Here is a 19,238-nt window from a genome sequence, read left to right as displayed (position 1 = left end):
AATACAAAAATTGTATTTGGAATCTCAACTAAGAGCAAGCCACTGAATGAAAGAGGCCTGAATTCAAATGCCAGATTCACTGCTTCCTAATGATGTGATCCTGGGTAAAAATATACGGAAAAAAATAATTAAATGATAGCTAAGAGTATTGACATCTAAATACTGTGTTAGCTGCTTTTTCACAAGTTTAGCTATATGGCATTTTCAATATTATTCTGTCCTAAATTTTTTAAAAGAGGTCCTCTTTAAGTCAAATATATTTCTTAGGATTCCCAGTGAATAGGATTTCTATTTTAAATAACCTGAGTTCTACATTACGTTATGTTCAAGAAATTTTTAAGACTATCTGTGAACAAGTATAAAGTCAATTTCTGTAAAAGATCCATGTTCTATAAGTAAACATTTATTTGCTGGGTATAGAATTCTGGATATACATCAACTAGCTTATGTTTGTAAACTGTAGAGTTAAAATATTCTATTTATCATTTATAAGTACTCATCATTTGTTTCTGTTAAAATTTCCCACGTGACTACAGATCTATCAATATGTCCTAATTATGTCAATTCTTTATTTCTACTTTTATTTTGAGGCTACATTGTTAGGTATATAAAACTAATGACTGCTTTATCAACTTAGTGACATTACTATATACATTATGTAGTCTTACTCTTTACACTTTTTCTGGGGGTTTTTTGGCCTCAAATTAATATCGCGAAACTTGATTTCTTTTGGTTAATATTTGCTTAGCATATCTTCACAGATCATTATACTTTCAAGTGATTATCAATGATGTTTACTTTTAGCAATGTATGTTTTAACAGCACGTATTTGAATTTTATTCGTATGACAGGCAGCATATTTGACCCTCACACTCAAAATGACCACAGGACAAAGGCAGCAAGACATTTAGTACTCCTACAATTGATAGTAGTGTCTACCAGTCATTGTGAAAAATCAAACTTTATCAACGCTCACATCTGAGCACCACCATCTTAAAGAAAGATGTGTCCAAGACTATTTGGGAACACCAAAAGTTTTGGAAGAAAACATAAATGTCCTTATATAGAAGAATGAACGAATGATCACATAATGTAATTACCACAACGAAAGTATTAAATCCACATGTGACAAAATACATACATTTTGAAAATGTATACTGAATGACTGACACACAAAAACATATATAAAACATATACAGTATGATAACATTTGTGACAAGCTTAAAAACTGAGAAAATACTATACATAAAATATATGTGCATGGATGGATATTTATACAGACACTTCCGTGGGAATATATACACAGTATAAGTATAAAATCATTACCAGGAAGGACAACCCTCAATTTCAAAACAATGGTTAACTCAGAAGCAATAGGTGAAAAAGTGTAAATCCCAAAGAGCTCAAAGAAGGGTGTCAATTACATTTAACATGTTACATCATGTGGGCGATGGGGGACGACAAAATATTAAGATTCGGTAAACCTGAGTAGATGTACATTATGGATGTAGATTTTAAACATTTCCTTTTAAAAAGCAATTTAGAAACACAATATAGCAATGCAAATAAATGAAGTACACCCAACAATGTCTCACAAATTATATTTTACAAAAGAAGCCTGAAACAAAGAGTACATGTGGAAGGATTCTATTTATATGAAATACCAAAGCAGACAAAACTAATCTATGTTGCTACAAGTCAGGACAAGGGTTACCGCTGGAAGGGAGTTGCCCGAAACGAGCCCAGGGGAAAGGATACTGGGATACTGACATCTAACATCAGACCTTCAGAACTCATGAAGCACAACTGACAGAACTGAAAGGAGAAACAGATAAACCCACAAAGGCAGCAAGACATTTCAGTACTCCTACAATTGACAGAACAAGTAGACAGAAATATCAGTAAGGATACAGCAGACCTGTACCACTCTTGTCAACCAACCTTAACAAAGTTAAAATAACTGGAATTATACAAAAAATATTCTCCAAACATAATGAAACTGAAAATCAGTAACAGAAAGATATATGAAAAGTCCACAAGTGTGTGAAAATTAAAACTACACACTTCTACATAAACCACAGGACAAAGGGGAAATCACAAGGGAAATTAGAAAATGTTTTGAATTGAATAAAAATAAATACAAATGGAAGTTTATGCAGTGCAGCTAAACAAATACTTAAGAAGTTTACGGCATTAAATGTTTATATTGGGAAAAAAATCTCAAATCAATGATTTAAGCTTCTATCATAAGAAACATAAAACAAAAACATTAAAATTAAAGGAAGCAGAAAAAAGAAACAAGAGTAAATCCCTGAAATTCTTTAAGGGAAAAAACAAATCGTTGAGGGGAAAAAAATTTTTTGAGAAAACTCTAGATCTGGACCAATGGTTCTCTACTGAGAGTGATACCGTCCCCTAAGGGACATGGCAATGTCTAGAGACATTTTGATTATCACAACTAGGAAGATGCTACTGATACCTAGTGGTTAGAGGTCACTGAGATGACTAAACATCCTACAGCGCACAGCATATGGCAGCTGCCCACAGCGATGAATTGTGTGATCTAAATGTCAATACTGCCAAAGCCTGAGCTAGATCAACCAAGAAAAAAGGAATGACACAAATTACAAAATTGGCAATAAGACATCATGACAGACCTTGCAAATAGACATGAATATAAAAAGAGGAAAGTTAAGACAAAGTAAATAAATTCCTTAAAAGAAAGAAACTGCCAAATCAATCAAGAATACATAAATTGAACAGTCCTATAGCTATTAAAAGAAATTAAAAACAGTATCTCTTAAGAACATTCAACAATATATAAAAAGAACAATACTTCATAACCAAGTAGGGTTTATTATCCCAGGGATACTTGGCTGGTTCAATATTTGAAAATTAATGTCATTACCATTTGAACAGACTAAACAAGAAAAACCGTATAATCACCTCAAAAGGTGCAGGGACGACTTTTCACAAATTTCAACACCCAATCACCATAAAATCTCTTCACAAACTCTGACACAAGGGAACTTCCTCAAACTGATGAAGGGCATCAACAAAAAACCCAGAGCTGTCATACTGAAAGATTTCCTGCTAAAACTGTGAACAAAGCAGGGAGGTCTACTCTCACTGCTCCCATTCAACAGATCGCTAGATGATCCTAGCCTAAATGATCCTAGTGAAATTAACACAAGAAAAAGAAAAGGAAAAAAATTAAAATCCCAAAGATCTTTCCAAACAGTTGCTAAAACTACTAAGTGAATTTTAACTAGGTCACAAGATACAAGGTCAGCATGTAAAAATCTACTGTAGTTCTATGTATCAGCAATAAACAGAAGCTGAAATGTAAAAAAAACACTACCATTTATGGTAACACCAAAAAACATTAACTACTTAGGTGTAAATTTTACAAAGTATATACAAGATCTGTATGCTGAAAACAAAGCACTGATGAAAGAAACCAAGGAAGAGCTAAAAGATAAGATATATACATACCATGCTCAAGAATCAGAAGATTCAGTATTAAGATATCAACCCAAATTAGTCTATAAATTCAGTACAATCGCCATCATTGATGTTTTTGAACCAATCAAGCTTATTTTTAAAATTTATATGAGAAGGAGTTAAAACAGGCAAAAAAAGTTCAAAAAAGAATAATTTGATTTTAAGACATTGTAAACTACAGTACTCAAGACAACATAATTTTGGCAAAATGATAGACACTGAGATCAGTGTAAAAGAATATACTCAAGAAACTGACAGAGATGTAAATGTAATGCAATGGAAGAAGAACAGCCTTTTCAACAGATAGTGCTGGGAAAACTCAATATGCCCAAATTACAACTCAGTATCTTGCACACTATACAAAAACTAAGTCTATGAGCAATCCATACAAGGAAAAAAACCCATGAATTCAACTTCATCAAATTAAACTATTGGCAAATCACACCACAAAGGACTTTTATTCAGAATATACAAAGAACTGTCAAAATTCAATTATCAAGAAAAATATCCAAGGTGGCCAGTTGGCTCAGTTGGTTAGAGTGCAGTACTCATAACACCAAGGTCGCCGGTTCGATTCCCACATGGGCCAGGCAGCTGCGCCCTCCACAACTAGATTGAAAACAACAACGAGACTTGGAGCTGATGGGTCCTGGAAAAACACACTGTTCCCCAATGTTCCCCAATAAAAATAAAACAAAATTAAAAAAAAAGAAAAATATCCAAACTGCATGGACTATATCTCTCTCCTTGCTAGATGAAAAACTAGTTGTCTCTCCCACCTTCTTCAACTGCATTAAGGATACTATCATTTCAGGCCATCTTGACTCTCTCCAAACATCTGGGTTCCAACTCTTATTACACAGGCATCCCCTTAAAATCACTCACACTTCCAATTTCAAAAGGGTACAAAAAGGCTTCCTTCTAATATCATTGCTAGTGATTACAGCAATGCAAAAAGACAATACCAAAGACAAAGGCAAACTTTTTATTTTAAAAATTAAACATAATCTGTGTAAAAAAAGAGTATTTTATTAAACAGTATTTATTAAACTTATGCATATATGTTAATCAGGTACCAACAACTGCTATAAAGGCTAAATATTTTCCAAAATTTTAACTTCTTAATTAAAAATCCTCTCAAAGCTTAATTAAAAATTATCTCAAGCTTTTAGCCATGCACTTCCTAATGTCACAAGCAATAAATTTTTCAAAACTAACAGATGAAGATCATGAAATTCACCATGAAACTGTTTAATAAATGTATGTATTCACATGGTAACAAAACAGAATAAATTTATTCATAACACTTTTATATTTTCCCTTTCTTCCTCCTCCCGCCCCCACCCCTCACCCTCTACCCCCTACCCCCACCCCCCACTCCCCACTCCGGGTTCAAGCCGTTGTTTCTCAGTCTAGTTGTGTAGGACACAGCTCCCTGGCCCATGCTGGTATCATGAGCCTTGCGCTCCCCCGGCTGAGGCAGTCGGTCCCAAGTCGATGGTCAGCCGCTCACAACAGCTCTAACCAGCTGCTGGTGGCTCACGCTGGCTGCCGGCCTCTCAAGGCAGCCCACAGCAGCTGACACCAAGCTCTGGCTGCTCACGACAGCCCAGCTCCAGGGAGAGCTGTTGTTCACAATCTTAGCTGTAGAGGGTGCAGCTCACTGGCCCACGTGGGAATCGGACCAATGACCTCGGTGTTGGGAGCTCGGCGCTCCAACCACCTGAGCCACCGGGCTGGCCCTCATAACACTTTTATAATGCTCCAGAAGTGACAAAGGTTTATTTTTTTAAATGAACTAAACCTATTAGGCAAACGCATATTAAAGCCAAAATGAGGTATCATCAGACTAAAAGTAGCTAAAAAGAACAAGACTGACCATACAAGTGTTGACGAGGCTGGGGAGCAGCTAGAACTATGGAACACTGGTGAAGGAAATGTAAAACAGTACAAGCACTGTGCAAAACAGTTTGGCAGTTTCTTAAAAAGTTAAATACCTACCATATGTCCCAGCTATTCCATTTCTACGAATCTACTCAAAAGAAATGAAGGTATATTTCCACACAAAAGTTTATACACAAAAGTTGACAGCAGCTTCATTTTTTAATAGTCCCAAACTGGAAACAACCAAAATGTCCATCAATAGACAAGGAGATAAACAAATTGTAGTACAGCCATAGAATGGAGTAATACTCAGCAATAAAATGGAATTACATATTGATGTTTGTATGCAACACTATGAATGAATTTCAAAACAATTATGTGTAATGAAGCAACTCACAGCACCCCACCCCAAGAGAACAGTACATACTTTATTATGATTCCATTTATATAAATTTTAAAAAAAGGAAACTAATCTAAAATGATAGAAAATAGATCAGTAGTTGGCTGGGGAGGACAGTGAATGACAAAGGGACACAAGGAAACTTGGACGTTATGGACATTTCATTATCTTCACGGCAGCAAAGATGGTTTTATAAGCATATACATAAAAAATCAGATTTTATTACTTAAATGTTTTAATGTACTTTATGCATCTATAAAAATTGAACTTACTATTAAATATAGAAAACATTCTTCTAAACTAACCCATTGGATGCATAAAAGGCAAAATGCATTGTGAAATTATAACCTAATTTCTTCCTCCTCATCAAAAAGATATGTAAAATAAAAAATAATAGCTAAATTTTATCAATGTCTTACCTTTTATAAGTTTTTAAGATAATTATATTTGAACAGTTATGGCTGCATGAATAGAGCTATTTAAAGTGCAGAAGACCTCTCATGCCTTGCAAGTAATACAAGAAACTGGAATTAAAATTCTGTGTGCCACTTTTGCTTGTCCTTTTAAGAATGTTAATGGCTGTATTTTAAAAACCAAATATATATATATGTATAAATGGCTATTTTATATTTCCCCTGTAATTGAGTTTATTGTATTGCCCCATTTTTCAAATCTATTTTATTCTAGTGATAAATTATAAGCATACACACACATATAAGTATACATTGTTCAAGCAACTATCAGTAAAAAGTATTTAAGGAACTCAGGCAATTGATTAATTTTAACCACGAATAATTTTTGGAAAGAAAAATTGTATTATTAGTATTACCTTGAATGTTATATTGATAGTAATCAGGATCTTCTGATTCTTCCTTTACTGTCACAGCTGCCATTTCCAAGGAAATACCTGTAAAAGCAAATAAAATGATTAATTATACTTCAGGGCCTTCAGTTAAATGGTGCAGGGAAATCCCTTCTGCCCTTCTAATAATGTAGCGTAATGCATATGTATTTTAAAGATGATGAAAGGACAAAAATACACTAGGTAGCCAAGTGGCAAAAACCACCTAAAATCCAACCTAGACAAAGTTTTAACCACTAGTAATATTCTGGGATTATTTCTTGCTAATTTTTTTCTCTGACAAGTTCTTATCTTTGGAATTGGAGAATATTAGTCAAACTCTATTCACTTAATATCAAAAATACTTTTAGCAACCACTGAAAATCACATGTAAACCTGTTTTAATACCTCAATATTCCAGAGTAATAACTCAATTATTCCAGATGGTATAATTTTCACCCATTTTAATAATGATACATTGATTTTTTTCCTAAAAAATTCCTGTGTTAACAAGGGTACAAGCACACTTTTCTACATAATCCTTTGCCCACAGTTAGGATAGACAATTTGAAGTAGACCTTTGTGGCCAGATATAAAAGAGAGCATGTTGTACAATTCCACATATAGGAAGGTCAAAATTAGGGAAAAGAAATCTGTTATTAAAACACAAGTAATGTCAATTATACCTCAATAAAGCTGAAAAAAAATAAAATAAAATGCATAAACCTCTGGTTAACAAAATGCTTAATCAAGTGGTTGACTTTGGGAAAAGACTAACGAGAGTGGGACAGGAGAGGGCCTCTTTGGGGTGTTATTAATGTACGGTGTCGATGTGAAACGTTACAGAGGTATGTATACATTTTATTTATTGAGCTATATAATTATACTTTATGTACTTTGCATTATGCTTCAATTAAAAGTTTTAGGGAAAAAAGATTCTTAAATTCTTTAATAAATTTTTATTAAAGATATATTTCCCATATATTGTTCAAACATAAATATCCCTTGCTGGGCAATCTAATGCATTAGATAGCAGGGTCTCTCAAAAATAAGATGCTGATTTCATCATATGATTGCAGGAGTAGATAATACTCTCAGACAAGTTTAAGAAATGAACAACAAATGGGTGTCTACACATTTCAGACTAAAATCTTCAACCACAATCATACCAGTCCTATGATGAACTTAACCTTTTCACTGCCTTGATTTCAAGTTTATTCTCCAAAATGTGTCAAAAATCCACAGAAAATAATTAAAGTATTTATATTTTTAAGTAAATACAGTTAAGGTGTTACATTTTCTTAAGATAAGTGATTACTTTAAAGAATAAAAAATTCCTATTGTTATTCATTCTTGAAAAACAAAAATGGGGCGGCCGGATGGCTCAGTTTGTTAGAGCACGAGCTCTCAACAACAAGGTTGCCGGTTCAATTCCTCGACTCCCACAAGGGATGGTGGGCTCCGCCCCCTACAACTAAGACTGAAAACGGCGAATGGACTTTGAGCTGAGCTGCGCCCTCCAGAACTGGATTGAAGGACAATGACTTGGAGCTGATGGGCCCTGGAACAACACACTGTTCCCCAATATTCCCCAATAAAATTTATTTAAAAAAAAAAAAAAGAATCACACTGAAGTAGTTAAAAGAATGACAGGGGTTGCCAGAGGGCAAGGGGGAAGGAGAGTAGTAGATGAGAGTGAAAGGGACCAAATATATGGTGATGGAAGGAGAACTGACTCTGGGTGGTGAACACACAATGTGATACGTAGATGATGTATTACAGAATTGTATACCTGAAACCTATGTAACTTGACTAACAATTGTCACCCCAATAAACTTTAATTAAAAAAAAAAAATAGGGCCAGCCCAGTGGCTCAGGTGGTTAGAGCTCCATGCTCCTAATTCCGAAGGCTGCCAGTTCGATTCCCACATGGGCCAGTGGGCTCTCAACCACAAGGTTGCCAGTTCAATTCCTCGACTCCCACAAGGGATGGTGGGCTCCGCCGCCTGCAACTAAGATTGAACACGGCACCTTGAGCAGCTGCTGAGCTCCCGGATGGCTCGGTTGGTTGGAGTGCATCCTCTCAACCACAAGATTGCCGGTTCGACTCCCCCAAGGGTTGGTGGGCTGTGCCCCTACAACTAGCAATGGCAACTGGACCTGGAGCTGAGCTGCGCCCTTCACAACTAAGATTGAAAGGACAACAACTTGACTTGGAAGAAAGTCCTGGAAGTACACACTGTTCCCCAATAAAGTCCTGTTCCCCTTCCCCAACAAAATCTTTAAAAAAAAAAAAAAGTGACAGGGCATCCTATTGCCAACTTATTATCATATGATACAGAAAAGGTTCCTCACACTACACTGCAGGTTTTTAGTAGCTTGCAATAATTTCAAAATGTAACATTTCTAAACAAAAATTTTACAATACTATTCGTCTCTTTCACATGTAGCTCTCCAACTAACTAGGAAACTGTCTTACGAATAGTATTATAACCTATCTCATCTTACCATGTTTACTGGCAACGCAGAATTCCCCTGATGAAGTTGTATGTTAGTTGCCATTTTTGCAAGGCAGTGGTGGTTCAAATAACATGTATATCTTAAAATGATTTAAAAAATGTCAAAGTATCACCTATAAGGTAACAATTTATACACACAGCAAGAATTTCTACAGCTGCTGTTTCTCCATACCCTTTACTGAGCATGGGGATGGGCAGAATTTAATGTTTGCCCATCTGCTGGGTACAAAACTTATCTTTCTTGGATTTTATCTTCGTATCTTTAACTAGACAGCATTTTCTGTTGTTTCTTGAATCTTTGGTCATTTACATTTTGGATTAGCTCTTTATTAGTCAAATAAAACTTTGTAATTTGCCTTACCAATAGCCATTCCATCTTACATGCCCTTGACACATTTTGGCTGATTTTTGCCATACTAAATTTTTAGATTTTTCTTTAGTCAAATTTATTGCTTAGAAAGCATTCAAAGGATTATTAAATTTTTTCAAGTGCTTTTAATCTAAACTTTCATTATATCTGGAATGTTTAACACTTGAAGTCAAAATCAGATTATATTTTGTTTTCAGTGGCAGTGTAGTTGATTCTCTTTGGTGTTCTATGTACATAACCATATCACCTGTAAAAGTTAATGGTGCCCTCTATTTTCTAATTACTAATACCTCATATCTGTACTGGTTTGTACATCTAGAACACTGGTAAAAACTGGTAAAAATGTGCTTCTTTTTCTTATGAGGAGAGCTTCTAGCAGTTCACTATTAAACAGAATGATGGGTTGGCATTTACAATTATATATTTCAACCAATTATGTTAAGGATTTCTGCTGCCTTTTCATCATCTACCCAGAAGACATATTATTTCTAATTAGGTCAATAACATAAGAAAGTGAATTAAAGGGCGGCCAGATGGCTCAGATGGTTAGAGCGCGGGCTCTGAACAGCAGGGTTGCTGGTTTGATTCCCACATGGGCCAGTGAGCTGCACCCTCCACAACTAGATTGACGACAACAGCTGTAGCTGAGCTTCCAGAGGGGCAGCCGGATGGCTCAGTTGGTTAGAGTGAGAGCTCTCCACAACAAGGTTGCCGGTTCAATTCCCGCATGGGATGGTGGGCTGTGCCCCTTGAACCTAAAGATTGAAAACGGAAACTGGACTTGGCGCTGAGCTGCACCCTCCACAACTAGATTGAAGGACAACGACTTGGAGCTCATGGGCCCTCGAGAAACACACTGTTCCCTAATATTCCCAAATTAAAAAAACAGAAGTAAATTAAAAAGATTTTCTATAAAATCATCCTTGTATTCCTAGATGAATCCTAAATCTCAAATTCACTGCATAAGACAAATTTTTAACTACTTTGAGGGCACAGTAAAAGCCCACAATGACAGGCTCTGCAATAGTGAGCATTCAGATGGAACACAACTATCAATTGACTCCCATCCTCTGCAATAGGGCAAACTGGAGATGTCATTATTTTATAGAATGAAGCTGCGTTTTACACAACTGAAATTTTTGGACCCCACCTATAGTCTATGCTCAGGTTATGTGGTTTATGTATTCCTTTACTAAGAAAATACTGTAAATATCCATTTTCCTTTGCCAATCACTAAGGCTAATTATAAAATATCAGGGGTGCCAAAAAAATGTACACACATGATTTGCATTCATCTTTTGTTATCAGTATATATTGAGTATTACAATTTTAATACAGCTTTTTTTCCTTTTTTAAAATGTGTATACGTTTTTTTTAGTACCCTCTGTATATTCCTAATAATAATACAATAATCTTTTAAAATTATGTTATTTTTAAAAGATAAAGGTGCATCATAGAAATCAGCGTAATAAAAAATTATAACAAAATTGTAATTAAGTCAGTAAGAGCTGTATGCTCCTTAAATAAGCTAAAACACTTGTGCCCTAGAAATGGAACATGGCAAGAAAACAAACAAGCAAGTATAAAATAATATAATCATTTTCCATATGTTAATAGGCAACAAATAAAACCAAACCTTAAAACTACATGAAATACAGTGTGGTATGGTATTAAAATTGGCATTAGAGTTCAAGGGAATAGAAACGAAAGTGCAGAAGTAAACTTGGTCAATTGATTTTTGACAAAGGTGCTAAGGCAATCCAAGGAGAAAGGATATCTTTTCAAAAAATGGTGCTGGGACAATAGTATATCACCTGCAAAATGGTGAACTTTGACCCTTCACAACATGCACAAAAATTAACTCAAAATGGATCTTAGACCTAAGCATAAGAGCTAAAACTATTAAACTCAAGGAGAAAACATATGTGTAAAATCTTTATGACTTTAGGTGGGCAAAGCTTTTCTAACGTAAACTAAAAACACAAGAGATGGGGGGAAAAACACAACACTTGGAAAATTAGATTGCATCAAAATTTAAAACTTTGTTAGCCTTCAAAGGACACCATTAAGAAAATGAGAAAAACATGCCACAGACTAGAAAAATATATTTTACAAAAACTTAGTTCTGATAAAAGACTTGTACCCAGACTATATAAAGAACTCATCCACAACTCCAAAAAAAGGCAAGAAAACAACCCAATTAAAAAATGGGCAAAAGATTTAAATAGATATTTCATCAAAGATGATATGTAAATGTTTTATGAGCACAAAAAACGATGTTCGACATTGTTAGGAAAAAGCAATTAAAACCACAACTATATGACACTCTAGAAAAGACAAAACGATGGAGACAATGAAAACATCGGTGGTGGCCAGGTGTGAGGGGAGAGAGATGAACAGGCAGAGCACAGAGAATTTTTAGGACAGTGAAACCACTCTGTGTGATACTATATAATAGTGGATAGATTTGTCAAAACCCACAGAATGTACAAGACTGAATCCTAATGTAATCTACAGACTTTGGGTGACCACGTGTCAAGGTTGGCTCATCCGTTTGAACAGACTGTCGGATGTTCGTAGCAGGCGAGGCTGTGCATATGAAGGGGTAGACGATATATGGGAACACTCTGTTCTTTCTGTCCACTTTTGTTGACTAAAACTGCTCTTAAAATAAAATGTCTATTTAAAAGCAAAGAGAGAAAGAGACACGCACTAGAAAAGCTGTAATCAAAAAAGACAGACAATAACAAGTGCTGGCCAAGACAGGGGGAAACTGAAACCCTCATACACTGCTGCTAAGAACATTAAAATGTTGCAGCCACATGGGAAAACAGTACGGCAGTAGCTAAAAGGTAAGCACAGTTACCATAAAAGTAGTAGTTCACTCCTTGGTGTCTACCCAAGAGAAACAAAGACATTTCCACACAGACACATATGTCAGTGCTCACAAAAGTGGTATTCAAAACAACCAAAAAGTGGGAACAACTTAGATGTCTACCAAACAGTGAATAAAGAAAAGGTAGTATATCCGCACAATGGAAAACATTCCACTATGAACTTAGACACGCTGCAAGTTTTTTAGAAGATGGACCTCAAAACACGATGCTGAGTGAAAGAAGAAAATGCAAAACATCATGTACTGTATGATTCGACTTGTATTAAATGTCTATACAAGCCGACTCAGTGGTGGATACAGGGAGTGAGTGCAAAGGGGGAACCAGGCTTCTACCTGGGGTGATGGAAATGTTCTAAAATCAGACTGTGGTGACGTGACCTCTGCAAAACCCTGTATACTTACTAAAAGCATCACTGAGTTATACACTTAAGACAGGTAAATTCTGTAGCATATAAATTATATCTCGATAAAACTATCCAAAAAAATCTCTAAGAAATAACAGTATAAAATAAACATAACATTTACAAATAAGGAATTATATAGCAAAAAAAGCTTAGACTAAAAAGTTTTCTTGGAGAGTAGAAAATGGGAGTGTAATGGGAGAAGGAGAGTAAGAAGGTATTATATTGATTTTTGTAAAAAGCCCTGTAGAACTAGCTGACATTTTACACTATTATTCCTGTATAACTGGGAAAAGGCTATTACATTTTGTCTAGAAATGTGCAATTAGCAACATACTTCTAGCTACCATTTATCAAACAAATTATTTTTTTGGTTTTGTACAATATAACAGCATTAACAAATAACGTCACCCACTGGCATAAATCTGTCCACTTCTCATCAAAATAATATAATAAGTAATTAGTCAAAATATAACCTACATTAAGGCCTCGTTATTTAAATTTCGTAATTAATTCTAAAAGCACTAGTACGTACCAGACTCTTCTGTGGGTTCAGTTTTCACTTTGACAGGGCCACAACTGAAAGGACAAGGAAATGCTGATGATGGCGATGCAGTGGAGAGGGCCGCTATTCAAACGCACTGGGTCTCAGGACAAAACCATCTACCTGACCAAGCTGCATGCAAAACTGGCTCAAGTTTAAAATTGACACATTTATTTCTTGCATAAGTAACTTGTCAATTGAATTTCCTACTTTCATTCCAATCAAACCTTTTTTAAGAAAAGTGTAACAAAATAATATAAAGTAGCATATTAACTTTCTAATTCCACTTTATAACAAAGTCTTCCTATCTACAATGTGACCATCAGATAATCACATCAATTTCACCAGGAACTACTACCATTCAGAACTAGTAAGTCTGCAATTTCACAGGATCCCCAAACAATTCCACTGCATATTAAACTTCAAGATGTGTGACACTGGCCTTTCTAATATTCTAACACCTCAATCATCTAAAAACTTAAATGTGGTGAGGTGTGGAAGTTTCTTAGTACTAATGAAATATGTTTTACCTTCCACCCGGAGATAGCAGTGACCTTTCAGCATCTGTTACCACCACACGACCACCTACGAACAAAAAAAAAAATTAGACTTAGTTCTTCCAACACTTCAAATATGATGAATATTCCCAAAGGCCCTAAATATAGAATGGATTGGGAGAGAGGGAATTCATAGCTTGGGTCATACTAGAATGAGTATTGCATTAGTTTATAAAAGCGTCCTTTGTTCTCCCTTGTAAGGAAGATAACTCGGGACGACAATCATCTAATAGTTCTCATCCCCTTACTCACCAGCACCCTTCCTTTAATGAAAAAGCTCTTATTTTTATCAGTGAAACAAATACCACAATATACTATTACTCTAGTAATGTCGAGTAAGACTCTACTGATGTATAAATGATGACAAAGATTTCTATTAGAGTAGACTTGGCTCTAAAGAACTGGAAAGCAGTGACTGCTAATAGGTATAAGGTTTCTTTTTAGGGTGATGGAAATGTTCTGGAATTAGAAGTAGTGACAGTTGTACATCTCGTAAATATACTAAAACCCACTGAATTGTCCACGTCAACACTGTGAATTTTATGTATGAAAAAAAAAAAGAATGGAAAAAAGAAAACGACTGACCCCACCAAATGCTGCTGAAGATGTAGCACAACTATCATACACTGCTAGTGGGAATGGAACACTCATGTAAAAAACCAGTTTGGCAGTTTCTTAAAAAGTTAAATATATAACTACCATATGATCTAACCATTCCAACTTTAGGTTATTTACTGAAGAGAAATGAAAATATATGCCCACATGAAGACTTGCACTCAAATATTCATACCGTTTTCTTTATAATAGCCGAGAAACAAAAACACAAATTTTCATGGACAGGTGAAAGACTTGCACTCAAATATTCATACCGTTTTCTTTATAATAGCCAAGAAACAAAAACACAAATTTTCATGGACAGGTGAATGAGTAAACAAATTGTAGTCTATTTGTACAATGGAATACTACTCAGAAAAGAAAAAAAACAATGAACTACAGACACATTAAACAACATAAGTCTCAAAAGAAGAAATCAAACAAAAAAAGTACATACTAAATGACTATTTATATAAAAAAAAAAATCTAGAAAATATAAATGTATCTACAGTGACAACAAGATCAGTAGTTACCTGGGGACAAAGACAGAAAAGAACAGAGGAAAGAATTGCTAAGGGGTGTAAGGAAACTTGCGGGTGAAAGATGTGTTCACTATTTTGATTGTAATGGTTTTCAGGGTATGCATGTGTCAAAACTTATCAAATCGTACATTTTAAATATGTGTAGCTTACTGTATGTAAATTATATCTCAATAAAGCTGTTAAATTTTTTTTTAAATAATCCCATTAAAATCAGAACATTTCAATTACTTTGACAATAATATGACAAAGAAACTGCATCATACAAACCACTCATTATAAATACCTTATGGAAATATTCATTAATTAACGATCAGGCCTCACTGTTTCAAAACAAGTTTCTAGAATAAAAGACTTCACAAAATACAAATGGCAGACAAAAGCTAATCTAGAAAACTTCAGGGGAAAAAGATACTGATCACGAAAAAGTCTGAATTTTAACTTAAACATGACAAAGAATCTTTTCTTTCTCAGTCTTAAAAAGAACATATACAAAAACCCAACAGCTAACATCATAATGGTAAAAGCCTGAATGCCTTCAAGCTAATGTTGAGAACAAGGCTACGTCTGCCATCCCCACTTCTATTCAATATTGTATTGCATGTCCTAGCCTTACCAACAGGATTAAGAAATAAGAATCATTCAGACTGCAACAGATGGTGGGCTCCGTCCCCTGCAACTAAGATTGAACAAGGCACCTTGAGCTGAGCTGCCGCTGAGCTGCCGCTGAGCTCCCGAATGGCTCAGTTGGTTGGAGCACATCCTCTCAACCACAAGGTTGCCGGTTTGACTCCCGCAAGAGATGGTGGGCTGCGCCCCCTGCAACTAACAGCAGCAACTGGACCTAGATCTGAGCTGCGCCTCCACAACTAAGATTGAAAGGACAACAACTTGACTTGGAAAAAAAATCTTGGAAATACACACTGTTCCACAATAAAGTCCTGTTCCCCTTCTCCAATTAAAAAAAAAAAAAATCTTTAAAAAAAAAGAAGTCTCTACTTTTTCAGCTCAATGATTTTCATTGGTTTATATAAACATCACAATACCCCCACTCCAAAGAGTCTTACATCATATTCTCAAAGAAAGTAAAAGAGAAATCATTAAAATGTATTAAATTTGGCAAAACAGGTTTAGGAACCTATCCAGCTATCACGTAAGCAAAGCAATCACTTACCTAGGTGCTTCTTTGGCTCTAGGAAAGGTCTGCATTAAAACAAAACAAAAAAACTATACATGAGTACACAAAACAAAATTACTATAAAGCATACATTTAAGTGACTTCTACAATAAGCATGAATTTTAAAAATAAGCTAAATATTCAACTTTATATGAATAAACTATTGATGGGCAAGGGAGAAAGTACTTTACCTCTTAATGATGAATGAAATCCCTGCTTTGTTCTCCAAAATCCATTTCAGAGTTGTAAGATCATAGTTCTCTGGGTGTTTAAAGGCAACTCCTTCTGGAAGCCCCTGCACTACCACAGCTGACTGGTCTCGCAGCATCTTCTCGTATGGAACAGGCACCACTGTTGATTTGCCTAAAGCTTTCCCTGGGGGTGAAGGACAGGGGTGAGGTGGAAAGAAGATAAACATCACTAAATGGTTAAGGTTAAAAAACTAAACCATCATCAGTTTATCATGGCTCAATGAACGGTATTCATGCTTTCCTGTAATATCTGATTTCAAAACTAATCTGAAATACTATAGGTCCCTTCTCCCATATTAGCAGAAGTTCTAAACCTGAAATGGATCTAAAGGGCCCAAATGGAAAGGATGTAAGATATTTATATAAAATAAAACCTACAGAAAGGAAAGGAACAATGGGTGATTTCTTGCACTATTCTCTTTCTTCACAATGGCCCCAGCCGGTATAACACGATCTTCTCATATACTATTCAGCCTCAGTACATGGAAGCCTGACAAATCCAACTGTTATCATAAAATATCAGGCAATTTTTGGTTAATACTCTCATAAAAACTTATTAGATAAACAAAACCTACATTCACAAATGTCGGTACGCTGTCGGCCTGTCGGTGAGTCCCACGCAGTGAGCCCGCACCTGCTATAAACCTCATTCCCCAGAGGTGAATTTCACCTCCAACCTCACAGCATGACCTGTACCCTCCCGCCCTGTGTTTACCACTAATTGGATTCACAAAATGTAGTTTTTCGGGGAATTGGCGCACATATCAAAAATAAACACCTTTCTTTGAGTGATTATGACATGGCGATGGATAGGGGGGATATCCCCCTAGCCCCCTGTGGTGAGGAATTCTGACAGTGAAGGGCTATGCATGTAGGGAGGTACATGTTCCACGAGAAACCTCGGTACCTTCCTCTTAAATTTGCTGTGACTCTAAAACTGCTTTTTAAAAAAACAACAACAAAAAACAGCACTAATATCTATATCTGTTTCTGGGTTCCTTCAAACTGGAAATAGTAAGATTTTTCCTAACGTTAAACCCACTATTTGGAAATTAGTGCATTCAATTTGTGAGAGTGTGTTATATATTAAATCTACCCTTTGGAAAACTCAATTTCATGTCTTTTGGAAAATTCAAGTGTATAACCTACCATAGCAAAAGCAGAAATAGTCCTCAACTGTTTTTCTGAGTGTTTCAATCTCTACAGCATCTACACTCATCCGATTCGCCTGGGTTGTAGATTTCATTTTATGCATCTCTGCAGCCTTTTCTTCTTCTTCAACACCTATAAAATAATTAATGATATGAAAACCCTGCATCCATTATCTTAGTACCTGGCTTTTAGTAAGAATATTTTTCCCTATATTTTAACATTTATGGTGTGTTATATAAAAATAGAAAGGAAAAGGAAGAGAGGGAATTTTAAATAGAAAAACCTAAAAGATATAAATGACTTGAATGAAAATGACAAGAGCAGATGATCATCTCTGAAATAAGTGTAGCTATAACTAAAAAGCCTACAAATTAGCTACTAGTAGTTTAAAAAGAAAAATTTCCTTAAGAGTAATTTATCAGCTACAAACTTAAATATAGGAAGATTGTCACCACAAAAAATATTCTAGGCTACCAAAGTCTGACACAATAGCCACTAGATACCTATGGCCACTGAGCACTTGAAATGCAACAGTCCAAATTAAGATGTCTTGTAAGTCTGCAATATACACTGGGTTTTGAAGACTTAGTACCAAAAAAATATGCAAAATACCCCATTAATAATTTTTTATATTGATTACTTGTTGAATATTTTAGACATATCAAGTTAAAATATAAGCACTAAAATGAATTTTACTTCTTTCCCCTTACTTTTTGTCAATTTCATAATTAGAAAATTTTAAATTATATGAGTGATTCACATTATTTCTATTGGATAGTGCTTTTCTAAACCCTACAAAAGAGCTTATAATTCTCCCCCAAAATTTCTAAAACTGACTTACAAACCTATTGATTAGGCTTCAGAAGACCACTATTGATCCCTATCTACAAAATAATTTATAGAAATATTAGTTACTTAAGAATTCTATCCAAACAACCAGCACAGCCAGCTTAATTTGTGAAACAGGAAAATAAAGGATTACTTCTCTCAAAAAAATTAAAAAAAGGGTTCTATCCAAAGATTATTTTCCATGACATCAAATTACTGGCAATAGAAAGAAAGTATGACTATTAACAGGCAGGAACTACAATTTGCAACTGAGGACAATCCCCTAATGCTTAGTTCTAACCACTGGAGAACCATAGCACGGTGATACAGGGAACAAGAATATAAACACAGATGCCAGCGGGAGATTATAGTATTCATGAGACAGACAGATGGCAGCTGATAAAAATATAAAGCAACATTATCAGCATAAATTTAAATACAAACATTCTCAAAGCCTTAAAAATTCTCAAAATGATAAGAAATGAGGAAAAAATTTTAATAGATTATTACCATGAAGTTTAAAAGATCACAGCTCGGTGGGAAGGAAGGCAAACAATGGAGAAGAGAAGATATGATTTTTAAAAAGGACTAAAAATACAATTGAGAATTGAAATTAATGAATTAAGAAATCTATTTTTACTTACCCATGATCTGCTCTATTTATCATGAATTGGATCCAACATGATAATGGAAATTTAAGCTTGGATCTTAAAGACTATTCTATTATATGCCTATCACTATCCCCTTTTTTGTTCTCTGTCCATGTTTAAGAATATGCTGT

The 19,238-nt window shown here is 35.1% G+C and overlaps 1 protein-coding gene across 11 annotated transcripts in view; it reads right to left on the bottom strand.

Moving 5' to 3' along the window:
• GTF2I (general transcription factor IIi) overlaps positions 1 to 19,238 on the bottom strand; it is a 94,054-nt gene that overhangs the window by 48,505 nt on the left and 26,311 nt on the right. For all 11 annotated transcript variants that reach the window (XM_033111040.1, XM_033111037.1, XM_033111039.1 and 8 more), the window contains exons 4-9: positions 17,627 to 17,761; positions 16,418 to 16,601; positions 16,224 to 16,252; positions 13,890 to 13,944; positions 13,351 to 13,394; positions 6,618 to 6,695 (exon numbers count right to left, since the gene is read on the bottom strand). In XM_033111040.1, coding sequence (XP_032966931.1) covers positions 6,618 to 6,695; positions 13,351 to 13,394; positions 13,890 to 13,944; positions 16,224 to 16,252; positions 16,418 to 16,601; positions 17,627 to 17,761 — 525 coding nt within the window. The remainder of the gene's footprint in view (positions 1 to 6,617; positions 6,696 to 13,350; positions 13,395 to 13,889; positions 13,945 to 16,223; positions 16,253 to 16,417; positions 16,602 to 17,626; positions 17,762 to 19,238) is intronic.

This window comes from Rhinolophus ferrumequinum, chromosome 7, assembly GCF_004115265.2.
Source record: "Rhinolophus ferrumequinum isolate MPI-CBG mRhiFer1 chromosome 7, mRhiFer1_v1.p, whole genome shotgun sequence".
NCBI classification, from domain to species: domain Eukaryota; kingdom Metazoa; phylum Chordata; class Mammalia; order Chiroptera; family Rhinolophidae; genus Rhinolophus; species Rhinolophus ferrumequinum.
This window is presented reverse-complemented; position numbering and strand designations above follow the sequence as displayed.